Below are 27,912 nucleotides of genomic sequence, written 5' to 3'. Positions count from 1 at the left end.
TGGCAATCCTCGATCAAGACTAAGCAACATGTCGGCCACTGCTCCGGTGTTATGGATTGAACGTCCACCGTGACCAGCCCGTTGAAGAGACAGGACCCAAGCAATGTCCCCGTTCAAGTTGATGCGAACGCCGGGAAAGAGGTGCTCAATGCACGATGTGCATGCGATCCACTGTCGCTTTGAAGAGCCGCAGTGTTCTTTACAATCACGACTAACTCGAGGTATGTAGGTTCTGATCCTCTTCTCTACATCATCAAAAATTCAGATTTCCTTCGTAGGCCGCGCCTCTCTTCGGGCGAGATGCAACGGGAAATCATGGGAACGTTTTAGAAGCCTGTTTTCCGGGACAACTTGGTCGAGAACAATGATTTAGGGAGAACTCTTCCTTTGATGAGATACGTGGAAGACTTCCCCACATACCGCGGTCCGCTCGCGACACACGTTCGCCTACCAATCTGGATGGTCTTATACCCAAGCTGTAGTACTTTTCCCCCACTTTCTCCGGCTTTTTCTTCTACTCCCTCGCTGTTCAATCTACAAAGCACACTCGCACCCCCTCCTCACTAAAGTTGACATCGTGACCCTCGCTAAGCAAGCTGTTTACGACTTCTTGCAAAGGGGTCAGGCGTTAAACGCTTGCGGACCTCTTCAGTTTCACTACCACGCCTAGGTTCGCCTACCAATCTGGATGGCCTTATACCCAAGCTGCAGTACCTTCTCCGGGCTTTTTCTTCCTTCCCCTCCCTGTTTCTCCGGATTCCATCCACGAAAACACTCGCACCCCTTCCCTTCTACAACAAAGTTGACATCGTGGCCTTCGCGAAGAAACCTGTTCACGACCTTTTACAACACGGTCAGGGGTTTAACGCTTCAAGTGCTACTACCCCCCAAGATCAACTTTAGTCCTGAGGAACCTCGTTGCTCGTCGTGATCATCACTGCTTTTGAGGTACCCTTTTGCTCATCCTCCCCCACACGTTATCGAAAGTTTACACCATTGACGTGCGTAATGCCGTCATTGACTCGGTGCTGCTGCGTGGATCATAGACCACAACTTGGCGGGGTAGCCGTTGTAAGGGCTCAAGGCAAGCTCGGTTGAAGCAAACTTGCTGGAGAGGTTGAGCAAGGTGGAGGTTGTAGGGATCGAGTTACGCTTGCCCAGCAAGCTGGCGAAGCACTCCTTTCACCCCTTTTTCGACACTCAGGCAGGGAGGCGTAATGCCTCTCAATCGACCACTGCCATAAACACTAGTTCGCCTGTAACTTGGCGCCGAGTTGTAGGCTCTCATTGAAGACGAAAGAGCCGCTGATGAGGGTTTGGAATGGTAAGATTAGGGCTGAGAACGTGTTGGTGGGAGGGATTGAATCGGCTTTCGTTGTGGTTGTTGTCGAAAGGGGCACCTGCTTTATGTAGGGTTTATGGTACCCAATGTTTCCCCAGTCCATTCCCAACCCCGACAACGCCCTATTATCGTCAGTTTCAAGCTCCGTATGGGATGGATGGTGAACGTCCATCGAGTAGCAACGAAGCAAGGCTTTAAGAAGTCAGGCCTTCAGGCGTTGAAGAGGTCGAATACAACATGTGCAATGAGATTGCATGGGGAATACTACTATCTGCAGACGACAACGAAATTGTTTCGCTGTTATACAATGTATCAGAATGGAAAAAGTGCTCAGTGCTCAGCGCTCAACTCTTGCCCAACCCCCCGGCAACACTAATATGTGCCCACCGCCATGACTATCGACGTATGCTCCCAAACGATGGCAAGTAAGATGGTCGTGGTCGAGCTGAACCTTGTGAACTTGCGGCGCCTCTTTCTCCGGTATTGGAGGCAAACTCCGAATCATGAGTCGATGATTCCGGAGCATCGTCATCCTGAATCCTGCGACGACCTGAACCACCCAATCGCGCTGGCGCCGAAGGTCCGTACGAGAGCGGAATCGTTCGGGAATGGGTCAAAGCTACGGGCGATGACGGATCCATGAGGTAGTCGTCGTCTGAAGACCGCTGGTGTCTGGAAGTCGCCGTCCGATTTAGAGGAGAATTAGGGGCGGAATGGACCATTGGCTGACGACCGGGAGGTGAGTTGGGCTCCCTTTCTTCCAAATCCTCTTCGAAGGGAGTGTCTTCTAGAAAGTTTGAAGTGTTGGGATTCTCGCTCAGAGGCGGGAGGTCTGTGCGTCGGGATTGAGGAGCAATAGGTCGGGCTGGGTCGCTCAGCGACCGGGAGTGGCGTGCATTCATTGCAGCACTTTGCCTTACTTCCTCCATTTCGGGGTCAAGTGCTGATCTGTCAAAGCCTCGTGACTCAAACATGGAGTTGAGTCGCTGGTGTGATATTGAGTATGTTTTTCCAGCATATCGAAATGATAGTTCTTACCTTATTTCGATGCGAACGTTCCCGAGAGACGATGGCATCCTCGTCGTTTGCGTGGCCTGTCCGGTGGGAGGTGGAGGACGTTGCTGGAGTATGAGTTTGATCATTACTTAGTAATTCCCCTTGCAAGTGCGACTGAACGTCGCGCTGCCTAAAGGAACGTAAGTTACGAAAATGGCAACAACAGCATATTAATACTTCGAAAGCTTGAGCGTCTCAAGGACTTCTTTGGCCAGGACTTGAGCAGCTTGTTTGTCTCCTTTGATCTTAAGAGTCGATTTTCGTATTGGACTATAACATCATCAACGATCAGAAAGTTCTCTCAAGTTAACACAAAGATATTTACCTCGTAATATGTTCCATAGATTTCTGGAGTCCAGCGTCGATTATATGCTGTCTAAATGTGCCGGTGTGGACTAAGGCCTTCAATATCTTGCAAGATCCGATGACTTCATATGCCGTTTGGCTGCTCGATAGGTGCATGAGTTCTGGAAGAATCCTGGCTTTGATTAGCGCGTTTCGGCCATTATCCGAATGTTCAGCGATAATAAGACAAATATCGAGGGTATATTTTTTGCAATCGATGTCTGTGACGGTGTACCGAGGACTATATTCATTGATCAGGGGAAAGCGACGACAGTACTAAACACACAAACACACCTTAACCACCTGACCACGTGTGCAACTATCCCGCTGTCGATGACTGGCGAATGCGGAGAGTGTTGAACGATCCTCAATAGCAAGCGGAAAGCTCTGAGATGTACACCTAAAGCGACATCTTCTTTCCTCAAAATAATGCACAAAGAAGGTAGGGAATCTTCAACCAGTCGTCCAGCATGGTCTGGTGCGGCCATAAACAAAGTACAAAGAGCGTCCAGGCTTGATTCTTGAGCTCCTTTTTCACCCACACTAAAAATTTCTCATGAGCTTGAGTCTCCATTTCGAGGAAAACGAAAGATTCCTACATCGCAACCCATGACAGATACTCGCCAATCCCTTCATTCATAATCCTCCCGGAACGCGAGGCAGAGCCCGTAGAGAGCAATTGGATGATGCTGGAACAATCGCGACGCATAGCCGCATCTTGACCCTTCAAATACTTTCCAATGGCTGGAACAAACAGGGGCTCAGCCGCAAACCACTCCTTCTGGTTCTCGTGACAATTTTTAATCACAGAGTGAGCCGCCTCTAGGTATGACCGGACAACGTTTTCATCATCGATCCTGTTAAAAGTTTCGTAAGCCCGGGGATGCAGTGAGAGAAAAGGGGTCAAGAGTCACCTCAATACATCGACGAGTATATTCAATCTTCGTCGTTCCACAAGCTTGGGGACCACGATAGGAGCCCACTCCCGAAGAAGTGACGTGACCGACGGATTGCGAAGCCTCTTTTCATCGAAAAGAAGAGGGATCAAATCAGGTAGAATATCGCTTTTATAAACCCTCATATCACTCGACCACGTTTGGTAAAGTTCGGTGGAGAGACCAGAATCGGGGTCACTGGAGTACAAGGTCAACCTATGTGCACTACCAGAACAATAATGATAAAACACTGACTCGAACAACGAAAACAATGCCCTAGCGGATTCGTCGTGAAGAAAGAGGATGTAGCTCAGATGCATAACGATGCTCCGAAGTAACTTGAGAGACTGCTGCCGTTGAGACTGATCGTTGTGTAATCTTAAAGCAGAGGTTAAAATGTCTGGGTTTGCGTTCACAAGTCGTTCGTGCTCAAATGAGCCGCCTTTGGCGAGCACTTGGATGGTCGCTTCAACAGCAGCGATGCCCACATCTCCACCATTGCTAGAATTCAATCAATATTTTAGTAAACGGAGTCCTGATGAGATCATTGAGAACTTACCGTACAAGATAAAGCAGCTCCGCTTCCTTTTCGTTCGATACAAACGTAAATCCTGACAATGAAATGGCTGCAAAAAGTTATGGGTTGAAGAATAGCCAAAAGACCTGTTACAATTACCTTGTAAGATCGATGGAATTGAGGTCGAGGACTGGTTTTCTAGACTATGAAGCAGTGTTGGGAGCATGAAACCGCGGGATACTTCTGAAGTCTTTGCCAGTACTGATATTGCCCCAGAAGCTGCCTCGCGGACGTTTCCCCGGTCATTTCTAATGTTTGTAAAAATGGATAAACTTGCCCATGGAATCAGTGACTTACTTGAGGCTCTCAAAGAGTATGTCGATCTCAACGCGATTCTCTAAATACGGCGCCGCCTTGGGAAGGATGCGACACCACAGTTCGCGAATATCATCACTGGCAGCTGTCAGGCAATGAAGAATGCGAATGATAGAGGCTTTGGCCATATTCTCCATGTTGCCATAGCGCGAATCGATTGCATTTTTTAGTGCCTGAATTGCCGAAATACAAAGCCGAGGCTCTGTGTGTTCCAACAGAGGGAACAAAGTGGCTCCACCGTCGTCTTGAGTGAATGAAGGCCCGAGCAAAGGAAGGAGGCAGTTCGACAGAAATTCAAGCAAATCATCCTTTGCTGGGGTGTACGCTCGGAGGGTCGCCGATAATACTTTTGCATGAACGAGTCTTCCACGTGTCGTTTCATCCGATGTTTGAATGTGAGTACGGAGCTGAACAATAATTGGTTTTCGCACACGGACGTCTTCGCTGTGGAGTATCTTGAAAATTTGGGTGAAATCTCCGTCTGCCACAAGATCATCCGCTAGTGAATGTGAGAGGCAGTCGGCTGCAACCTCACAGAGCAAAGGAGAACTCTGTTCGAGCTTAGGTAAAAGGGCCTTCCTCAAGCTTGATCTCTGTGTAATCGGGCCACTTGCAAGAACCACAATTGAGTTGCTTGCTGCAGCCCGAATTTGTTCTTGTGAATGACTAGGTTCATGATTGTCAGTGAGGTGATATCAGACCGAGGATAGTATCATTCGACTCACTCCACCAGCATAAAAATCAAAGCTATCTTGCCTGCTTCGAGGTAGTCACAAGCAAGCATTGGAATGATAGCGGCCAACAGGTCCGCTTGTGTGTGGTCCAAGCGATCCCCTCGAGCGACCAAATTGCGTATGATGTCTTTCTCCACTAAGTGTTTTCGTTCTGGTGCAGATCCACTACCTATGGTTTTAAGGGCAGTAGCAGCGCCATCGCGCACCTTCGGTTCTTTGTGAGCTACAAGGTTGATGATGTCGCTGGCGTGGCCATTTCGAGCCAAGGATAACGCTAGCACCTCAAGTGCCCTAGTGACGAAGTCCAGAGCCTCCGAGTTGTCACTGTTTGATAGTGAACGAAGCAGGGCAATGATGTTTGCTTTTTCCAGTGACTCGTGATAATCCGCGTTCATTAAATTTTGTTTCAGGCTGATCATGGCGGATGTTTGTATAGGCTTCTTGGCATGTTCAATGAGGCCAAAGATTTTTGGGAAGTCATTCAGGAGCGCAAGGTCAGGTCCAATCCAATCCCCAATCGCCTTGACTGCATATTCGATCAAAGAATCGCTGGGAAGTTTAAGGCGATCCAGGATGACGGCCCGTAGAGTTTCCCGGCTTCCGATATCGGTGATGGAAATAGCCGACAATGCATTGTGGGCTGCATCCTGAGCATACGATGATCTGGACCTTAAGTACCGATCAGCTGGTTTCATGGGGAAAATGATTACATGTGCATACCCGAGAAGTTGTAGAAGGCCACCGCACGCCTCGGAAGACGTACGCAGGAATGGCACCAAACGTGTGAGAATTTTTGACGCAGTTTCAAGTCCGTCATCCGGATATTCTTCAAGATGTGACTGCAGTTCCTTAAATATGCCCGCTTTCAAGAGCACTTGACAATTTCCGTCACTATTTTCCGAGGCGATTTGAATGCCACGCAATGCGGCCTGTCGTAGATGCTCGTTCTTAGCGCCTAGAAAGGCAACAAGTTTCTGAGTGGGGGGAACGCCAGCTCTGGTGATCTCTATCGCCATTGGTGTGCAGCAATCAGCCCCTAGGGCGACAGCATCAGGATAAGGAGAGGTGCAGAGCTCAAAAATGACATCGAGGAGGTGGTCGTGGACAATTTTTGAACGGGAGCTAGGCGAGTTGCGGACGATATCCCGCCAGACCTGTTGTGCCGGATGGCGGAGTTGCGATTCGGAGTGTTGAACGTACTTGGCAATCTTGGTAAAATCACCGGATGCGGCCCAGTCTCGACAGAACGCAGGCATTGCAAAGGCATATACTTCCAATGTGCTTTTCTTCGTAATGCTAAGCTTTGCAACTTCGGCGAAAAGGTGGGTGCGATCTTCCACGGTGGATTCTACAACTTTCTTGCACGCCGACAGGCAAGCGGTGACGACGCTGGAGTCAGGATGATCCAAAAACCGTACGATTCCATTAACAGCTTTGGCGCGCACATGAGGGATAGCCAGTGCCAAAAGTAACCTGATGATGAGCTTGACGATCTCGGGGGATTGCAAGGGGCAGTCATTAAGTTTTCTCAACAAGTCCGTTTTGACAAACGTCTGAAAGACCACAGGGTCTTCGTTCGTCACACACGTGTTGAAAACCTTGATGACAGTAGCCGCTATCTCTGCATTCTGATCGTCAAGTCGAATCAAAAGCCATTGAATGGCCGAAGGCCCGGGACGGCGGAACAGCTTGTCTGCTACCAAGGGCAGAAGTTCCACAAAAAAGGTGATGACGTCGGCGGGAGGGGATGAGGATTGGTAGTATGGATCCAGTAAACCTAAAATGTGAGCCTGGACAATGCCATCTTGGTTTCGATCATTCCGGGCCAAGTAGACGATCTTTTGCAACACAATCTGCCGGATCGACGTGATCCTGTGGCTGACGAGAGGTGCGATGGCCGACCACAGGCCATTGTTGAAGCAATCTTCAATAATTCTTGGTGCAACTTCTTTAACGAAGTCAATAGAGGGATGTACCACCTGTTCATGAGGGGCTGGAATGGGTATCTGGGGGATAGCCAATGCCATAGCTTCGTATGCGGGCTGTACGACCGAAAGCTCCATGCGAACCATCTGGCGAAGACAGCGAACGGCCAATTGACTGGACAACTCGTTCATCTCCACTAAGTACCCGGCTAATCGTTGACACTGCCCACCAAGTGCTAGTGCCCTCGCCATGGGAGGCGCAGAGACAGTCTCCTCTGCGAACCGTAATACCGATTCCACCGGTTTAGCTGTAGAGGAAACAAGCTGATGAAGTTTTGGAAGGATATCCGGAGCGATGTCTGGAGGCGTGAATCTGACGAAGTTGGGTGGAAGGTTCTGGTTACCCCCAATACAGGTGGCAATATTATTCATCGCATGCTTCCGGATCTTATCACTGGGGTGTCTGTGTTGAACAAATTTATTCCAGGAAAGACGCGGAGGAATGACTTTAACATACGTTAGATTTTCAACCACATTTCTAGGGCTCGATTTTGCGAAGGAATCCTCAATGTATACTTCTGATGAGGTCCTGTGGTCGCAGTCATCATTCTGTAAGCTGTGATCATGACAGAACAACATAACGAACCTATTTCGACGCCGCTGGTCCTCCTGCAACTCAAGTTGTTGAGCCCTTTTCGCAAGAATCCCTCTGTCCCTTTCGACGACAGCTACCTCATTTTCAAGTTCCCTTTGACGCGATTTAATGACAGCTGTCTCGCGCCAGTTGTCAGCTTCTTGTTGCGCGACACGTTGCCTGTCAGCTTCAAGTTTGAGCCTCAACTCGTTGACAGCTCTTTGCTCCTCCCGCATTCGCTGTTCGAATCGGACGACAATTTCATTCTCAAATTGGCTAAGAGCGAGTTTAGTTTCAGCCCTGTGGCCAAAATGGAAGAAACCTCACCGGCGGGCAACAGCTAGTGTTCCTGGAGAAAATATCTCATCTTGTGACTGCAATACAAAGTCAGCCTGGGGGATTTCGCGAGCGATCGACGATTTGGCTTACAGAAGGCATCTCTAAGCTGCAGCGTTCAGAAGGTCATTTAAAAACCGAAATCGGCGGTTCTACTTATGCAATTCAGATAAGCGCCGCAGTCTTCAAAAAGACTTTCAGGGTCAAAGCTGTGAAAACAGCGCTGTACATGGGAAAGCGCTCTGCAGTGTATCCCGCAGCCTTACTTGCACGATAGTACCAAAGCCATTTATCTTTGAAAACGTCATGTCGTGGGCAGTACTGATTCCTCTTTATCTCAGCCTCCCGTCGTTCTGAAAGCTGGAAAGTGATCGCTTAGTCCGCAACATGATAACGTACAATGCAATCTGAGATTGACAGTTTCCTATGATGGACCCCATTTACAACGATAAGTAAATAGGGTTGATCCGCGTCACAGAAGAAGAAACTTGCTTGCAGGTAAGAATAGATCATGCTCTGACAATTGTGGTTGGAGCACGCCAACATAGCGTCTATACAAAAACAACGTTGAGCGTGGAAGTCAAGCCCCCTGGAGAAGATGGCAAGAGACGGTCAATGAGAAAACTTACTCAAATATGTCTGTGATGGCGAGCATCAGGTCGACAAACATGTGTGTTTTGCAGGATTGCGTAACGAGTTTCAGGTGTGGGGCAAGTCAGAAGATTTACGGAGACCTTAACCGACACCCATTTCCAACGGCGCTCGGGATTCACCGCAAGTTGGTGGTCCGGAGATGAAAGTGGACGCCCGATTCAAACATGAAAATGAGGCGCAAATTTGTGCACCACCACCGCGCTATGCTATTGGATAAACGTCATTGTAAGCCAACTCGGAGAGGACAGCTTTGACAAACTTTTTCAAAGGATTGACATTCATGTCATCGATAACACTGTGTACGGCACCACAATCGATAACGGGTCGACTGCAACACAGATATCTCTACATCGACCGTTATTCGTCATTGTCCTCCTCGTAGATTATTTTCCTTGTGTCGGGGTCGCCTGATATAACGCCGGGTAAGAGTAAAAGCTATTAAAAAGGGGGGCAGAACAGCGCCGGCAAAGAGGGCGTCAAGTTTCTTTGGAAGCTGACCAAAAAAAACGTGGCCGAGTTCGCATGCAATTCCGCACTGGCGCCGTTTGACATGATCGAGGGGGTAGAAGGCTTGCGTACTTCAAACTGGAGCACCAAAGGGGTAGAAGCCGACAATTCGACGCCACACCACCAGCCTGAACATTTGACATAACCTAGTGTGGCTTGAGGGGAGTCCTTCGGACGTGAAAAACACAGAACGCCGAACTTCATGTTAAGTCGTGCCGAATGGTACCCCGTGAGAGAAGGGTCTCTAACGGCAAGATAGAAGAAATCATCCAAATCAATCAGATGACCATGGTCCATGGGTACATGCAGAGACCAGTCACCAATTCAAGTTGACACAATCCGTTCCCGGAGGGCCGGAGTCGACCTGCTGACTTCCTGGAGGGTTTCCCCAGATTTCCCTTTGCCGCCGAATGATCCCGATGTCGCCTGAACCGAGCACGACGAAGGATACAGGCTAGGTGGCGACGCGGCTGCATAAGTCGAACGCGACCTTAACATTCCCTACGTGCCCCGGCAATAGGTAGCAAAACGAGCCATCCTGGAGGTACCAGAATTCGCATCAAAACCCACCCAAAGCAATCTCAAGGGGTACTCAACCACACTTCCCTCGCTAGCTAAGGGTGCAAGTTACCTATTGAAACGGATATTAGTGCCATCACACACTCGAAAATACATCGAGAAACGGACTTATGAAGAACACCGGGCTCCTTACGCCCCATAGAGTCGGCAAGTAACTTGAACTGCGACATCAGAATCAAAGAGAGTAACTATCAAAATTTGAGAGGCGGCATTGAGTATGCAGTCGAGGGTTAAATGCATCGACTGATCGGACTGACGTTGTGGGTGCGTACAGGCAATGCAGTTCACGCTTTTCGAACGGAACGGTTTTGAGCGGGGAAGGACATCCTGTTCCCCAATTGCTCGTGCTTTCTTTTCTTCGCCCACAACCCGGTAAGGTAGGAAAGTCTTCAGATGATGACAGGGATTGGGATTCCAAGAGAGATGGGAGGGGTAAAACTGTCGCGTCTTCCAGCCCACAATCAGAAAAGAGGTCGGCACCTCAGGAAGAGCCCGCCAAAGGATGAACGAATACATAGACTGCAAGGTGCGGCATAGTGTCAAGCTACCCTTAGGATAGCCCATTGATTGCGTGATTCTTCGACTGAGTTTGGTCATCTAAAAGTCAATGTTAGCATGGCATTCCCACGTAAGCATGTCAGAGACTTACTCTTTGCACAGGCGAGGCTTTTCGATCCGAATGAACTAAATCGTTCGTAGGACCAGAAGAGGCCGAGCCGCAGGCAAACCTGTCCCCGACAAGACCGTCATATGGGCCCGCATTGAGTTTTCGGTTAGGCGACGAGGGGGAGAGAGAGGCTTGGAGAACGCTGCAGGAGTAGGGGACCTACAAGGCCAACAAGCTCCCTCTGCGGTGCGTGTCTTGGCGCTGAAGGGTGGTGATTCATTGAAGTCGACACAAGTCGAGGATGTCACGCTCAACATGACTTTCACATCACTCTCAACAGAACAACCATCATCAACTTTACTCTTGCAAGTTGCTCGACGCAGCCCCCTCACACATTCTCCTCTCCAGGTCATTCGAAAGGTCTTGCTCAACAAGACTCGGCCTCCCTAGTCAACTTGAGCCTCTCCACCTCCATCTCCGCATAACCTCCTCTCGTGGTGTGAACGAAGGGAAACCATTCTGCGCGCCATTATAACACTCCTAACGCCCGCCCTGCGTTCACCACCAAAGCGAAATGCTCCAATGCATTTGAGGCTTTCTGGGATCGCTTGTTGCTCTCCAGCCAGATATGGAAGATGCAACGACAGATTAACTAGCTAGAGAGGAGGAAATGAAGCGGTCGAAGGTGCCTGCTGTTATGCGTGCAGCGAAGCGTGCGGAAGGAGAGGGTTGTGAAGGATCTTATTTGAGAGTCGAAGGAGGGCAAGCGGGTTGTTGGACAGATGAAGGAGGCGTATGAGCGTAAGCTCTTCGAGTTGGCGGGAGAATGGAGCCGCGAGTGCAGAAAGATTGCCAGGAGTTTGACGTGCATCTTCTTTTCCAGCTGTTGATCGAGTTCTTTGAAGTCCACGAGGACTTGGTTGGATCTGGTTACGAGGTCGTGAGGGTGCGGATGGGGTGATGTGTGCTGGCAGCGTTGCGGGTGAAGATGTGGTGAAGGCGCAGCTCAGTTGGGGCAGAGTGAATTCCGAATCTTAGTCTCGGATGGGGAGTAGGGGTGCTTTTACCCATGGATGTAGTCCGATGCTGAGTGGAAGGAGGGGAATGCGACGCCGATAAAAGAGCGATTGCTGTCCGTGAATTGTACCCACATTGAAGTGACCCGTCGGCGTCAACATTTCAGGGTTTTTGGTTCAGCCTGGGGTTGGGCTAGAAGACATCCAAGTATTAACAGCCGGATAATGTGTGAAGAACGTTGGTGCATAACGTGGATGAGCGCAGCGTAAAAAGAGTCACGGTTGAAATTGGACATGTGTGCTGGAGCCATAAACACGAAGGAGGGATTAGATGAGAATTACCACTGATCGAACTTGATCGTCCTAATTGCTGAGGTAGCATTGTTGAGCTATGTTCGTTGATCTAATGACGGAGAATGGTTCTGTTTGGCAACGTTGAACGTTGATGACTCAAGTGCACATCGACGATTATTATTCGTAATAAGATTCCCATAGACATTTCTAACCATTCTCCTCAACCGCAAATTTCATTAAATCCTCGAACGTGCTTCCCCGATGCAACTGGACCACTAGTTCCTTTGGCCGCCCAGTTTCTCCACTCCCCCAGATGACCAGAGAAAGTGTCACTCCCCAGCCGCTCGATCCTCCCTCGATCGCGACACAACCCAAATACATGACCCGCGACGGCTCAGCCTCCTGGAATTCAACATATAACCCACTCACTCCCACCCTTCCTAGTCAACATCGGCTCGCCTACGGCCTCCCTCTCCACACACCCCCAAAACCGCGTTGGCCACCCAATACCGGCTCAACGCACACAGAGTCAACACAATCATCTCCACCCATTAGTCTTCCGGTCCTTCGAGCGTTCAACATGTCCCTTGCGAGAGCGCATTATCGATCTGGGTATAAACGTCGACTTTTGCGGATTTACGACACCATGGTATGCGGTGAGGGCGAAGGGAAAGATGACGATGAGTATGCCTATGCATTTGAGCTGCGTATCGTGGTGTCAGAATCCTGGCGACGATACTAGTGAGGCTGCTCATACCTGGTAGGTTCAAAATCTGGAGGGAGGTGGGAAAGCCATGCCACGGTAAAGAGGGTGATGTTCATGAGCGTCATGGAGATGGTCTAGGCTGTCGAAAGGTTCTGAGGGAAGGAAGGAAGCGGGCTGGAGGGGTGAATTTTTTTCCCAGTGGACACGAATGTACTACGTAATCTGACCTGATTGGAACGAGAGGAGGTCAGGGCTACGACAAAAGGAGCTATTGATAGATGTTACCCACCTCCGAATTGAGATTCGTGGCGGTATTTCACGGAGGTAAAGGTAACGTCCAAGTATTTTTTCGAAGTTATGGTGGGACTAGATCAAATATAAAGATCAATGGCTGGATGTGGCGTGAAGGTATTGTGCGTACCCTGTGGTCTACGTGCTTGAGCGGCGTTGACTTCGAGTAGTGTAGTAGAATTAAACTGCCGCTCGCATTCCATGACGGGTATGAAAACCGAACGCTTGGGGGATCGTCGGGGAATGACTACAACAATGTTAACATGTAGTATTCAACGACAGAATGTCGTACTCACCTCTCGCCCAACGTACAGCTCCCAACTCGATGTTCATACTCAAGCTACCGAAATACACCATTAAGAGAGAGAGACACCAGCGGTCGTGCAGTTCTGGTATGCCGTAAGCCGTACAGGGTAGTTTGAAGATACAAGTCGTTGTTGAAGGAGTAGCGGGAGGACGAAGTTCGTGCAGTTAGGCCGCTGATCGTGGGTACTGGTGTCCTTGAAACTGTGGCTCGACAGCAGTGTGTCGGGCAGGATAACGGGGTCCTTTGAGCTTGTAAGGAGCGATCAAGTTTCGAAAACGCCGAGTGGAGTGCCATTAGATGTCGGCTGTGAACGTCGTTGAGTTAGTCGAGTAAACGACAAGATACGAAGTCTGAGCCTGACACACCTCGAGAAAACATTCACCTGCTTGGAAAATCGCGGGAGCAGCTGCAAACGACTGCAGGAGTAGTGAAGGTGGCGATGTTGTCGACGAGGTCGTGGTGGTTGGAATCATCTGGCGAAGAGTATCTCTATTTGTCCCTCTTAGCCTTTCTTCAAATCTGGTCCGCGCTATCAGGCCGTGGATGGCGGGGACCTCGACCCATTCATCGTCCATTTCCGTCATGATTCATCCCCCACCAGACAAAGATCCAAGAAGCCGTGCGTCCGTGTCGTCTGAAAGGCACTCCCAATGATCGACATCAGTCAGGAGGGCGGTGAGAATGGCAAGAACAAAGTTGGAGGAGGAGGAGCTGTGGAACAGGCATGTTGTCAAATTTGAGAGGAGTGCGAAGGTCGGCTGTCGTTGATCGTTGGTTTCATCGAGGAGAAGGAGCGGGCGAATCTGGGTGTCTGAGGGAATACGCTGAGTTTTCAGTGCAGATAGCTGGTTTAATGATCCTTAGCAACCGCCGGTTTTGAATAGAAAAGACTGTGGACTCACTTTACATTCTCTCCATCAGGAAAACCGACCTAGCACGGCCAACGGTGGGGGCTTGACGAATCAAATATGTTGGGACTCGAACTGACCCTATAAGCCACCGCGCAGCAACTCCAGCTCCGAATTTTCAGCTATCAAAATGGATGTTCAGAGAGGGGCGAACTCGACGATGATCCGCCCACTCACTTTGAGACATTCTATTGTTAAGACGGAAAAAAAGATGTGTAGATTGCGCGCCGTTTTCTGGTTACAGGTATGAGACTTGACAGCGCGCAACCAAATCTGCCATGGGTACTAGAGAAAGAAGGTCAGCAAGGCCCACGTTCGTAGAGTCCACTCGTAAGCACCGCATATACATCAGTCCAATAGGCGCGTTAGGCGCCAACAACGGACTTTAAGTATTCTCTCGTTGTGAGCCCTGCAGGTGCCATACGAAAACAACACACTAGAAAGTTGAGCCCACTCACCAAAGACAGTAAACGACCGAGGAATGAGAAAGACGAAGGCGAGGGCTTGGAGAAGACTCTAGAAGACCGGCGTCAAGAGTCGGAAAAGCCCGGGCACATTCGCAACTGTCTGTAAAAATAGACACAGGCACGCCTTCACCTCGTGGCGCGATTGGGGTTCTGGGTCTGGCAAGGGTTTGGGCGCTGACCTTTCTTTCCCTCCCTCCCTCATCCTTGACGTCCATCTTCGATATCTCATCATGAGCGGAGCGAGCTTCTTTGCGGGCGCTCACCACTTCGTCGCCAACAACGGCACATTCATTGAAGCTAAGACTGTGAGTGTAATGTTTGCTAAAAGTATCTGTCAAGCAAGTTGACAGCGTTGGATCTGTTGTAGGTCCACATCCACGGCAATGAGAGGACGGGGGTCATTCCATTTATGCCAAACCCCAGCACTCGGTTCACTGGGCGTACAGAAGCCATTGCGAAACTTAAGCAGCATTTTTTTTCCAACCCAAATGATGTAGTTCAGAAGAGAAAGCTTTTCTTGTTATATGGAATGGGGGGTATTGGAAAGACTCAGATTTGCTTAAAGTTTGTTGAGGAAATGTCTGACCAGTGAGTACCTATTGTACACCAGTCTGGCCCTACTTGAAAAATTGAATTGTCCCCAGCTTCTCTCAAGTTTTTTGGGTTGATGCATCCTCCTCAGGTACCATCATGCAGGCACTGAAAGGTATTAGTCAGTCTTGTGGATTGGATGGCTCATCTGAGTCTGCTCTCTGGTGGATTGGCTCTCTGAAAGAGAATTACATCCTGATCTTTGACAATGCTGATGTTCTGTCACCTGCTGCACTGGAGGGATATTTCCCACCTGGAGTGTGGGGAAACATTCTGATTACTAGTCGTAACTCTGCCATGATGACTCTGACTTCATGTCAGAATTCTCTTGAAGTGACTGAAATGGAAGAGAGGGATGCTATTGCACTACTTCTGAAAGCCAGTTGCTTGGAATCATTCACATCAGATCATCAAATTCATGCCTCTAAGATTGTAACAGAGCTCTTCTGCTTTCCTCTTGCTATTGACCAAGCTGGTGCTTATATTGCTTCTGGGGCCACAACTATTGGAGACTACCTAGCAAAATATTCAGAGCATCAAAAAACATTATTATCTCATTCTGAATTTACTGGGGCTTCTAAGTATAACAAAACTGTCTATGAAACTTGGGAGCTATCATACAAAGAAATTCAGCAAAGGGCTAAATCAGATGATTCTTATAAGGCCAATGCAGCCAACAGTGCAATGCTACTTCTAGAATTATTTCCTTTCTTCCATCATGAGGAAATATCTGAGGAAATCTTTTCTTATGCTGCCCTTCTAGAAAATGATGAAACTCCTATGTCAGACTTACCTCTTGCCAGTTCACTGCTGGATCAAAGACTACTCCCTCTTTCTGAGACAGGTACTTGGGATAATTTCATTTTTAGAGAGGGAATTCGAACGTTACTGTCTTTTTCTTTAATCAGGAAGGGCCTATCTGATAATGCATATGCAATGCATCCACTGGTTCATACCTGGGGCAGGGACAGATTGACTTTGAGTCAGAGGAAAAAATGTTGCTCAATGGTGTATGTCATGTTGTCTTGTTCACTAAGATGGAATGCAGACCAGCCATATGGATTCCAGAGGACCTTGGTAACACATGTGAGAGCAAATATGGAGTATTTAAAAGCAGAAAGCAATCGGAATATCATCAATTATATGGATGATGCTTATGCAAAATTTGGGAGGCTGTTGACGGAACAAGGATATTCAAAAGAAGCAGAAACCTTAGAGGTTGAAATTTTGGATAAAAGGAACAAAATGCTTGGAGTGGAACACCCAGACACAATCAGAGCCATGGCAAATCTAGCACTTACATATCAGAGCCTGGGAAAATACACAGAGGCAGAGACACTAAACATCCAAGTTCTGGATGCAAGGAAGAGAATTCTTGGAGTGGAACACCCATACACAATCAAGCCATGGCAAATCTAGCATCTTCATATGGAAAACTGGGAAAATACACAGAGGCAGAGACACTAAAGATCCAAGTTCTGGATGCAAGGAAGAGAATTCTTGGAGTGGAACACCCATACACAATCAAGCCATGGCAAATCTAGCATCTTCATATGGAGCCTGGGAAAATACACAGAGGCAGAGACACTAGAGATCCAAGTTCTGGATGCAAGGAAGAGAATTCTTGGAGTGGAACACCCAGACACAATCAGAGCCATGGCAAATCTAGCATCTTCATATGGAAACTGGGAAAATACACAGAGGCAGAGACACTAGAGATCCAAGTTCTGGATGCAAGGAAGAGAATTCTTGGAGTGGAACACCCAGAGACAATCAGAGCCATGGCAAATCTAGCATCTTCATATTCAAACCTGGGAAAATACACAGAGGCAGAGACACTGGAGATCCAAGTTCTGGATGCAAGGAAGAGAATTCTTGGAGTGGAACACCCAGAGACAATCTGAGCCATGGCAAATCTAGCATCTTCATATTCAAACCTGGGAAAATACACAGAGGCAGAGACACTGGAGATCCAAGTTCTGGATGCAAGGAAGAGAATTCTTGGAGTGGAACACCCAGACACAATTAGAGCCATGGCAAATCTAGCAGTAACATATCAGAGCCTGGGAAAATACACAGAGGCAGAGACACTGGAGATCCAAGTTCTGGATGCAAGCAAGAGAATTCTTGGAGTGGAACACCCAGACACAATCAGAGCCATGGAAAATCTAGCATCTTCATATGGAAACCTGGGAAAATACACGGAGGCAGAGACACTGGAGATCCAAGTTCTGGATGCAAGCAAGAGAATTCTTGGAGTGGAACACCCAGACACAATCAGAGCCATGGCAAATCTAGCATCTTCATATGGAAACCTGGGAAAATACACAGAGGCAGAGACACTGGAGATCCAAGTTCTGGATGCAAGGAAGAGAATTCTTGGAGTGCAACACCCCCATACCATTCTAGCCATGGAAAACTTAGCAGCCACCCTTAGAAGTCTGGGAAAGTACACAGAGGCAGAGAAGCTAGTCATCCAAGTTAAGGCAGTCAAAAGCAGAGTTATTGGAGCAACATCCCGCCATGAAAATGTCACTATGACCAATGTCCAAGAAACTGAGGAGACTTCAAGAATGAATTCTGACAAAAAAGGTGTGTACTCATGTTAATTACTTTCTAAACCATATCTCATGTTTATATAATTAGTATATTCTTTGTCCAATCTTGTAAAGAAAACTTCAAAAATCATGTCTAAAATAGCACATCCATTTCATAAGAAGAACACTCAACAATGATGAATTAACAGGAACTAGTTTTTAATTCCCCTCCCACAATGATTCCATGCTTCTTAGTGATATTCTATCCTGTACTGATGTCTTGATATGCTGTTTAGTATATTGAATGGAATATTTTTGTGTGACTGTTTTAATTAACAAGTGATTTAATGTAAGTATATCAAAATTATTTCATATTTTTACAGACTTTGAAGAAAATTGGCCCATGACATTGGTGATATTCTTCTCAGAATGAAGGACAAATTTCACTACAACTTCACTGTGATATGTTTAGAACTTTCACAGGACTTTTGCAGGCACCAGGTTAGCTATATATACACAAGTGGAATCAACCAACAGAGGACTCCTGACATGTGGCTCAAAAGTTGGACCACAAAATGAACAGATTTCCTGAAAATATGGAACAAAAAAATTTATGTTGGTGCTGGAAGGCCATATTCATTGTGTGGACAGAAATGTCATGATGCCAGGAGGCTGGGTACCAGAAACAGACAGATATCCAAGCAGGTATGTGATAGATGGTAGCTTTGGGGTTCAATCCCTGAGGTATAGTTGTTTTGTATTTTCTCACTCCATTTATTATTATTTTTGAAATACATTTCTGTTCTCCCTGAGCATGCAATAAATCACACCATTGGCTCTGAATTTAATTATTATAGTAGGTGTACAGTCACAGACAATCAAACTCTGCTTATTTTTGTGCCCCTTTTTGTAACCATCAAACTGAGTCCAGAGCCTTGGTAGAGTGAAAATATACTAGCATTGAATATTAGAAGAATATTTTCACTGGCTGTGAGGGTAGCACAGAGTCCTTGCTTTTGATGTGCTTTTGAATTGATTTCACTTCGCTTTCAGGTTTGATTTTGGACACGGCAGCTTCCAAAAGTGCCGTTCAACTCTGATCGTACAGTTGAAAGCAATGTGAAAGCAAGCCAAAGCTAAATGCCAAGCTTGTCGGAGTTTGAATATGATAGTCACAAATTATGTAGTGGGTATAATCCCATCCATTCCCTCCATAATGTCTAATATGCCTACGTGTACAGAGAGACAACAAGCAGCAGATGCCTTGCATCAAGCTTTCCTTGTAAATTTTATTGCTGAGCTAGAGAGCTGTGAATTGAGGATGGCGAGGACTGTTGATACAGATGAAACCATTTCACCTGTATAAAATTCAATTTTAACGATTTTACCGATAAAGGTCATTTCTAATAAATACACTACATACAATTGCAATGATACAAAGAGTCAATGTGCATACCCAGTGCAGTTGACTAAAAATGCAAATGCGTGCAATCTGAAAATAGGACAAGGCTTTGGAACTGGCAGCAGTACACATCGTGACATTATACTTGGATCCTATCTAGGATTCACCTACCATGAAATAGAGCACGAAGAGGTTCTAGAGTAAACACCCAACGCAGGGAGAAGAATTGCATTACTACCAAAGGGTTTAGAAACACATAATGGATTTATTGTGAAAACTCATGCTTATACAAGAAATACAGAAAAGACGACATAGACACTTAAACGGCATGTCTGAAACATTGAAAGACTAAACTACACCTAGGTAGTAAACATACGAAGACTTAGCGTGGCTCACGGCCATTCAGAAAGTCATGTACGGCAGTTCCCGTGTACGCATCAAAGACTGATGCGTCTGAACGTCACAAGTCCAAACATGAGAAAAAGACACCTTCTATTATATGAAATATAATAAGAACCCCCTGACAATTAAGAAAGACATTTGAAAACACCTTCGGAGTGTCTCCTGACCTCTGTAATGAAAAGACAAGCCAAGACAAGGCATTTTAATTAAAAACTCGGAAACGACGGAAGGCCGAAGACTATTGGTAAACGCATACGCATGCGCATCAACGCATCAGGAAATGTTAATCATTTTGTGATGTCATCTGTCAAACCGGTAAACCGGGCCATAGAAAGAAACACATGAGATCATGCCAAGCTAAGAATAGCTATGTTGGCTAACTCCGCGTATGCATCAAACACTGATGCGTTTGAAAATGAAAGACGCGACACTACAAAATCTGTAGTGTTCACAGAGATAGACTACAAAATATACCACACATTCATTAAATTTCATATTTGTAATTCGGAACAAAGTATCCCACATTAAAACACATGTAAAACATAGATAGGGGTTCCTGGAGTATATAAGGAGTGCGCTGGCAGGTCAAAAGGCAAGCAATCGCCCCCCGTTGACCAGCTAGTTGCACTCCAAGTAGGAACTTAGGAGGTGGACAGTTGTAATCAATTAAAGGAGGTTTCTTTGTGGTCAGAAAAGTACAGTGTGAACGAAGCCAGCGTGCTTGGGAGTCAACTTACTTGGAGACTTTTGAATAAGAGGTTTTAAAAACACAGTATCATTTAGACGAGACAGCATACTCGTACCCTTAGTTTTGGAGTGTAGTGACATAAATAAAAACTCATGGGAGTCATAAAAGTCAATTGAAGTCGTGTTTTGTGTTAATAAAAGAAACTGTGATCAAAGAATTTTGCATTTAAGAGACCAAGTTCCCAGAAAGACATACTTTGTTCTATTGAACTATTCTAAACCACACCTTATAATAAAAACCCATTTTTGAGACGAAATCTCTTGAGACTTAAACCTAAGAAGACAAAAGTGGTATTTCTTAATACCAAAGGCCCTTGAACTCGTGCACTGAGATTGTGATAGTGTGTGTGTGTGTGTGTGTGTGTGTGTGTGAGTGTTTAGGTGTTTAGGGTTTTCCCAACGCGCTTGATCCTTTTTTGCATGTTTTGCACTTTCACAGTCATCCCCGTGCAATGCGTATCATCTGGAGCCCACCGCGAGGGTCTCCTTTTGCTTTTGATAAAGCAAAGACTTGAAAGTTTAGTGATCTACGGGATCATTTATTTAAACGAAAAGTTTAAATTAAAAAACCGCTAGCCTTTGAAGCAATCTAAATACTAGTGCAGAGCTGTTCACCACAGCACCAAAAATCAGACAAACAGCAAATTCTATTAAAGCAGGGGAATCGTCAGGTTTACCACCTCCATCTAAACGAAAAGCTAAGCAACCTGCAACAGCAGTAGCGCAAAGGTTTCTGTTAAGAACCGAGACAGTATCCCAACCGCCTCCTTGTGTGACTCGTAGAAAAACTGTTAGGGCACCTGATAATATAAACTCGAACTCATTAGCCCAAAGAAATATTACAAACATGCCAGATAATAACCAAGATGAAGCTCCTGCCACTGGAGGCAGAAGATCGTCTAGACCGATGTCATTGCCAGGCTCCCAAGGAGCCTCTAACTTCGACAAGGAAAAACCCATTGAGCTGTTAAGATTCATTGACCAAATGGAGGACTTGTTCACAGAGCATGGTATTGATGATGATCAAGAAAAGAAGAAACAGTTAGAAAGGTATACAGACCAAATGACAGAATTTGAATGGCGAGCATTTGACACTTTTGCTCCCGAAGTTGAATACAAGGAGTTTAAACAGGCGTTGATCGATGACTATCCAGAGGCAAAGAATGCTGGAAAAGGAACACTAGCAAATTTGAGAAAAAATTGTAATGACCATCAGCGCATTGATATTGATGACATTGTTGCACTTAAAAGCCTCACTAGAGGTTTCCGAGCAGAACAAAAATTACTCTTGGTGCCACCTGCCTTGGTGAGCAACAGAGAATTGGTAGAACTGTTTTTAGGATGTCTAAGGGATAGTTTCCGAGGACAAGTGGAAGGAAGTCTCAATATTAAATTTTCCAAAGATGATAAAGGAAAAACTGCTGAAGGAAAAGAACGCCGTCCAGAGGATCCATATGCTATCCTAGATGTAATTGAAATGGCTGAGACTATTGCAGGACGTGCACAAGGGATTAGCTCTTCAAGTGATACCCAGGTTGGTGTCAATGCGACAGAAACACGGACGACACAAGAGCATCACACGCATACTACGCCAGTACATAGTGTTAAGCTAGAAGATGATATCCGAGAATTAAACCAGAAAGTTGCGTTACTCATGGATAAAATTACATTGAGTGAAAAAGCACAAATGAGTGCCTTCCAAGCATCTAGACAAGAAATGAACAAATTAACTGAGACGTTAATGACCCAGCATGTTACCTCAGCACCCACCATGAGGCAGACACAGCCTACTTGGAGAATGGGTTCAGACGGATGCTGGTACTGTGAAGAAACAGGGCATTTCGCGATGAATTGTCCTCATAGGGAAGAACATATTAGAATGGGAAAAATTAAAATGTTCGGTCATAAGATGTTTTTCGCGCTCACAGGACAACCAGTACCTAGAGGGACAAATGGGAAGTCTGCTAAAATGATTGTTGAGGAAGCTAGCAATAAAGAGATGATGGCGCAAAGCAATATGTTTGCATTGCCTGGAGACATTTACACCCAGAACAGTGGAGAGCCAGGTATCGTCCAGTTGGGAATAGATGCTCGAGTTAAATCAGTATACACCAACCAGATTAGAGATTCGAGAGATGATATGTTAGATAAAATGGCTACTCGAATTGATACACTGTTGGGTAATAAGGTGCTGGCACAGGTGGCACGTCCATTGGCACAAGAAGTTGACATAGTCAACAATATGAAAAACATTCTGTCATATTTTGAGGGACAGCAAGGTCAAGGTCAAGAAGCTGCAAGTTATGTAGCTACTAGACACAGTCAAGCTGATACTCAGAGACAGCAGGGTTTCTTGTAGGTTCAAGGATTGAGTGATCTGGTAGGAATGCGGTCAATACCAGAAGTAAGAAAGCTCTTGAGAACCAAACTAAAGCCAAAAACCACAGACAACTAGCAGAATTCAAAGATTCTGATGATGAGCAAGAAGAAGAAATTAAAAAATGTGGAGGAAGAAATTCCTCCTGTAGTAATTAAGAAAACCCAGAAAGCTATACCAAAACCAAAAGAGAAGCCTAAACCACTTCTCCCAAGGGATGATGAAGAGGAGGATCCAGTGCCTAGGCATAAACAGTTACCATACTTAAATATTCCTGACCTGAATGATCCAAGACAAAAAGAAGAAATAAAGGTTGATAATTTTGAGCCAATTATTGATACTGAGAAAAGACCTGTTTCTTATAAACACCAAGCACCAATTGAGAATGTGACACACGAGAGAGAGGCTTTAGTGAATCTCTATAATGCCCCAGTTACACCAACGGCAGAGACTTTGATAAGCATTTCCGTATTAGACACGACTTGATTAAAGCTTTATCTAAGAAAAGGATGCCAGTACAACAAGCTCAAAACCGAAAAGTTACTATGATGGAAGAGCCTGACGTTGATGTGGTACCGTTAAAACCTACAAAATTTGAATTGGAGGCGGACACAATATCCATTAACGATTTAAATATAAAAGTGGCTTTTATAGTGACAACAAGAGATGAAGGAAACATGCCAAAAGGGTCTATCATCATCAGTGATCCAGTAGCACAATACCTGCAGAGTTTAGGCCCGTCTGAGAAACCGAAACAAATCTATGTTGCAAAGGAGTCTCATGTGTTGCGAACTGTCTTCCCTGTAATTAATAGAATGGGACAGATTGAATGTTTATTAGACGCTGGTTCTCAAATTATTGCCATGGATGTGGAAGTGGCTAAGAAATTGGCCATCTCATGGGATCCAGACATAAAAATTCAAATGCAGAGTGCAAACAGGACAGTTGAACAGACCTTGGGTCTTGCCAAGAATGTACCTTTTATCTTTGGAACTATAACAGTATATCTACAAGTCCACATCATCACTGACCCAGCATATAAAGTGCTACCCTTGAAGCTGCTTCATATTGGCTACTTGGTGTAAGACGTTTAATAGTGGAAACAGATGCAAAGTACCTTGCTGGAATGTTAACTAATCCTGGCATGGGACCAAATGCTACTGTAAATAGATGGATTGACAAAATCCTCATGTTCTACTTTACGTTGCAACATGTAAAAGGAAAGACCTTTGCAGCGGATGGACTTTCAAGAAGAGATTGGCAACCTGGAGATGAAGTGTTTTCAAATTCAGAAGAAAACATGGACGAACCAGTGGGCACTCTAGAAGTATTAGCAGATCCTAATGGTGGTGAACTGCCATTGGATTTTGTAGACTTTAAGGACCAAATAGATACTCGTGGAGGTTATATTCTATCATTAGCATTGTCAATTGATGACTTTTATGATGAACTTGATAGAGAAGAAGCAATGAGTGAGCAGTTTGTGGAAAGCATCAAGCAAAAGATTGAAAATGATGATGATAACCTGACTTGTAGTGAAGAACAGAAGGATTTCTTAAGAACCTTCGTAGTATCCACTTTAATCCCAGATTTAAGAGCCAGGTATGATGAAATGGAAACAGAGGACCCATATCCTGAGGAAGGACACTCTTTCCTAGAAAAAGCTCATGATGATTATCTGCCGTTAGTACAGATTTGGTTGAAAAATCCAAATGTTCGACCTGAAAACCTTACAGACAAACAGTATATTTCATTTACAAGATTTGTGAAAGGGTTCTTTGTTGACAAAGAAGACAGATTATACAGAAGAAGCATAGACTCCAGACACAAACTGGTAGTAGACAAATCACATAGAATGTACATGATGCATGCAGCTCATGATAGTCTTGGACATAGAGGTGCATATGCTACGAGAATGATGTTAGGAGAAAGATTCTGGTGGCCAGACATTGAATGTGATATTATGTGGTATGTGAAAACATGCCATCGCTGCCAAGAAAGGTCCAAAAGAATTATAGAAATTCCTCCAACAGTTACTCATACACCCTCTATTTTTCAAGTCCTTCATGCTGATACTGTTCACGTGACACCTGCATCTAATGGATGTAAATACATTGTACATGGAAGATGCACTCTATCCAGTTATATGGAAGGAAGACCTTTGAAGAAAGAAACAGCTCGGACTATAGCACTCTGGCTATTTGAAGAAGTAATTTGCAGATGGGGCTGCCTATCCGAAATTATTACAGATAATGGTGCTGTATTTCTTGCAGCTGTAAGATGGCTTCAAGAAAAGTACAGAATAAAAGGAATACAAATTTCTGCGTACAATTCTAAGGCAAATGGAAGAATTGAGAGACCACATTGGGATGTAGTACAAATGTTAGCCAAATGCTGTGGACCACAGAACCTTGCTAAATGGTATTGGTTCTTTTGGCAGGTACTATGGGCAGATAGAATCACGGTTAGAAAGTGTTTTGGTTGCTCGCCATTTTTCATGGTTACTGGTGCACATCCACTGATTCCGCTCAATGTGCAAGAAGCTACATGGTTAGTTAAATTACCAGATTGTGTTTTAACTACAGAAGAGCTTATTGGCTATAGAGCAAGAGTGTTGGCCAAACACAGGGTTCACATCACAGATATGCGAAGAAGAGTGACATTAGAGAAAATGAAAAGAGTAGCAAAGTATGAAATTGAACATAGGAATAAAATCATTGGTAGAATCTACAAACCAGGGGACTTGGTTCTTGTCCAAAACACGAGCGTTGAGTCGTCCTTGAATAGAAAAATGAAACCACGATATTTAGGCCTGATGATTATAATCAGGCGTTCCAAGGGAGGTTCGTACATTGTGGCAGAAATGGATGGAGCTGTGTTTCAAAATAAAGTTGGGGCCTTTAGAATTATTCCTTACTTTGCAAGGACTAAGATAATGCTTCCCAACGATATTTATGAAATCATAGACCTCAACAAGGAAAGCTTAGACAAATTAGATGACAATGACGATTAGTTTATTAAAAACATGACAAGTCCTTTCTGAGTTAAACAGACAATGAAAACTGCAAATGGTACTCTTCAGAAAATAAAGGTGCATGTGCACAGAACAGATCATCTAGATTTTAAATGTACTATGAAAATACATAAGGACTCTAGGTGCCCTACTAAGTCCATATAATTACCTACTTAAGCGAGAAAAGCCTTGATTTCCTCATAATCCTTGAGCAAGTCAGCAACAGTCTCGTACTCAGCATTAACAACTTCAAAAAGCTTAAGCTCTAAGTCCATGCGCTGAAGGACAGTAATGACGCGGTTGCGCAAGTCCAACTCGGTAGTACAATAATGATCCAGCATGGGTTCGCCTGGCATGGGTTTGTCGAGTACGACTCTGGTACGCTGGGTGATAAAGTCCTTGATGGAACTATCAAGCGACAAAGAGTGTCCTATGCACAGAATGATAAAGATATGGCGTTAGCTTCATGTTATTTCTATAAAAAGACTGAAAGGACGTACCGCGATGACGCTGAAGGTCGGCAAGGTCAGTGGCAGACAAGGGATCAATCCGAGCCTGCTTGTTGCTAGACGATGCAACCTGACCATTCTCGATAGCAGCGGCCTTGAAGTAAATACGATGTTTAGTGTCCATGCCAGGGACAGCAGTGTAAGGAATACGTACAGTCTCTGCACGCTTGAATGGAAACTGACAATGAATTTATGAGCATTTGCTATGTATAATAAAAAGAATGCATCAGGTGGCTTACCTTGGTTGCAGCACGCTTTTTGCCCTTATCCTTGGTAGCAACCTTCGCTTCGACTTCCCCATTGAAGAGGTTGTTGATTTTCATCTGCGCGAATGACTAAGTAAATGAATTGATAAGACCTATGAAAATTAAGAGATACACACGGCGTCAGGACCTGAAGCGGCAGTAATGGGACCGTCAGACGCACCCATTGTGACGTTGACATCTTTTCATTGGGATATTTCATTCAGCTCCTTGACCCTTTCATTACCATTTCATTGAATTTTCATTAGAATATTTCATTATGTTCCTTGACCCTTTCATTACCATTTCTTATGGTTTTCAGTAGGATATTTCATTAGGCTCCTTGGCGCTTTCATTAGATTTTCTTAGAATTTTCATTGGAATATTTCATTCAGCTCCTTGACTCTTTCATTACCATTTCATGGAATTCTCATTAGAATATTTCATTAGGCTTCTTGGTGCTTTCATTAGGATATTTCATTGAGCACCTTGACAATTTCATTACTTCTCATCAGGCTCCCTGGCACTTTCATTACCAAAACTAGATAATAATGATGATATGTATCACATGGGTTGTTGGGAGGGTGATCACATGACCAATTTCCTAAAATGGTCAAAAAACGAAAGTTGTAGCCCTACACTGTAGCTTCCTGAATCTGTTTGAATTATGTTGTGAAGTGCTCCCTTTGTGAAGATATGATGTAAAAGATTCTTCCAAGTGCTGTGTTTTTTTTGCATTTTTCTCCATGCAAACAAAACCAAATAACATGATTCCAACACATCCAGAAAGCTAAATGAAAGGGCAACAAATATTGTATCATGGGAAAAATGACCAAAAAAGGAAGGTGCATTCCCTGAAAGAGCAATTGACACTGACAGACCACAAGAGTCAGATATAGACTACCAGGTTTGCTGATAGACTACAAAAAGTTGGACATAGGCTACAAAAGTCAGACATAGACTACAAACTTTACTGATAGACTACAGAAGACTACAAAAGTTGGACTTAGACTACAAAGTTAAGGTTAGGTTAAAAGGTTATCCACACTACAAACTTTTGTAGTCTGCGCTTTTCCATTAGAAAATTTTGTAGTGTCCGCTTTTTTAGACTACAAAAGTTTGTAGTGTGTGCCTTTTTATTAGAAAAGTTTATAGTGTCTGCTATTTAGACCACACAAGTTTGTAGTGTCCACTTTTGTGTTAGAAGAGTTTGTAGTGTCCGCTTTTTTAGACCACAAAAGTTTGTAGTCTGCGTCTTTTTATTAGAAAAGTTTGTAGTGTCCACTTTTTAGACTACAAAAGTTTGTAGTGTCCGCTTTTTCATTAGAAAAGTTTGTAGTGTCCGCTTTTTGAGGCTACAAAAGCTTGTAGTTGACATATAGTTTATAGTGTCCTCGACTCTGTATAGGTTATGGGGATGAGGTGAAAGGATTGACATGATTTTACATATTGCCATTGCTGCAGCATTGGTTTTTGACATCATGTACAAGTTGTCTTTCATGTCAAGAAAGGCTATTCTATGCCTTCCTAATGATAGCTACTGTCCTATCTCAAATC

At 45.1% G+C, this 27,912-nt stretch overlaps 5 protein-coding genes across 5 annotated transcripts; 2 read left to right on the top strand and 3 right to left on the bottom strand.

Annotated features, from left to right (window-relative positions):
• Positions 1-1,597: 1,597 nt before the first annotated feature.
• LACBIDRAFT_295996 (uncharacterized protein) lies at positions 1,598-10,959 on the bottom strand (the record flags this gene model as incomplete). Its single annotated transcript, XM_001890024.1, has 24 exons — positions 1,598-2,328; positions 2,381-2,528; positions 2,576-2,668; positions 2,724-2,984; positions 3,030-3,143; positions 3,343-3,600; positions 3,658-3,894; positions 3,934-4,179; positions 4,238-4,304; positions 4,355-4,503; positions 4,553-5,236; positions 5,296-7,692; positions 7,747-7,818; positions 7,876-8,139; positions 8,191-8,287; positions 8,466-8,559; positions 8,599-8,623; positions 8,829-8,838; positions 8,940-9,054; positions 9,352-9,604; positions 10,073-10,127; positions 10,212-10,536; positions 10,589-10,765; positions 10,939-10,959. The coding sequence occupies 24 exons, from the start codon at positions 10,957-10,959 to the stop codon at positions 1,738-1,740; spliced, it is 6,753 nt and encodes a 2,250-aa protein (XP_001890059.1). The 3' UTR covers positions 1,598-1,737.
• Positions 10,960-12,013: 1,054 nt separating this feature from the next.
• On the bottom strand, positions 12,014-14,365 carry LACBIDRAFT_295995 (uncharacterized protein). Its single transcript, XM_001890023.1, has 8 exons — positions 14,246-14,365; positions 14,063-14,190; positions 13,526-14,005; positions 13,150-13,464; positions 12,984-13,100; positions 12,852-12,928; positions 12,614-12,789; positions 12,014-12,559 (listed from the first exon to the last, which is right to left on the bottom strand). Exon 4 carries the CDS (start codon positions 13,452-13,454, stop codon positions 13,194-13,196), a length of 261 nt encoding a protein of 86 aa, XP_001890058.1. The 5' UTR covers positions 13,455-13,464; positions 13,526-14,005; positions 14,063-14,190; positions 14,246-14,365; the 3' UTR covers positions 12,014-12,559; positions 12,614-12,789; positions 12,852-12,928; positions 12,984-13,100; positions 13,150-13,193.
• Positions 14,366-21,061: 6,696 nt separating this feature from the next.
• Positions 21,062-22,573, top strand: LACBIDRAFT_335154 (uncharacterized protein; the record flags this gene model as incomplete). The annotated part of the gene is made up of 1 exon (XM_001890049.1): positions 21,062-22,573. The coding sequence occupies one exon, from the start codon at positions 21,062-21,064 to the stop codon at positions 22,571-22,573; it is 1,512 nt and encodes a 503-aa protein (XP_001890084.1).
• A 527-nt stretch (positions 22,574-23,100) lies between these two features.
• Positions 23,101-23,676, top strand: LACBIDRAFT_316740 (uncharacterized protein; the record flags this gene model as incomplete). Its single annotated transcript, XM_001890048.1, has 1 exon — positions 23,101-23,676. The coding sequence occupies one exon, from the start codon at positions 23,101-23,103 to the stop codon at positions 23,674-23,676; it is 576 nt and encodes a 191-aa protein (XP_001890083.1).
• A 2,101-nt stretch (positions 23,677-25,777) lies between these two features.
• LACBIDRAFT_335152 (uncharacterized protein) lies at positions 25,778-26,543 on the bottom strand (the record flags this gene model as incomplete). The annotated part of the gene is made up of 4 exons (XM_001890022.1): positions 25,778-26,034; positions 26,105-26,291; positions 26,353-26,448; positions 26,496-26,543. The coding sequence occupies 4 exons, from the start codon at positions 26,541-26,543 to the stop codon at positions 25,778-25,780; spliced, it is 588 nt and encodes a 195-aa protein (XP_001890057.1).
• Positions 26,544-27,912: the final 1,369 nt, after the last annotated feature.

Source organism: Laccaria bicolor, genomic scaffold (assembly GCF_000143565.1).
Source record: "Laccaria bicolor S238N-H82 LACBIscaffold_78 genomic scaffold, whole genome shotgun sequence".
Taxonomy (NCBI): Eukaryota; Fungi; Basidiomycota; class Agaricomycetes; order Agaricales; family Hydnangiaceae; genus Laccaria; species Laccaria bicolor.
This window is presented reverse-complemented; position numbering and strand designations above follow the sequence as displayed.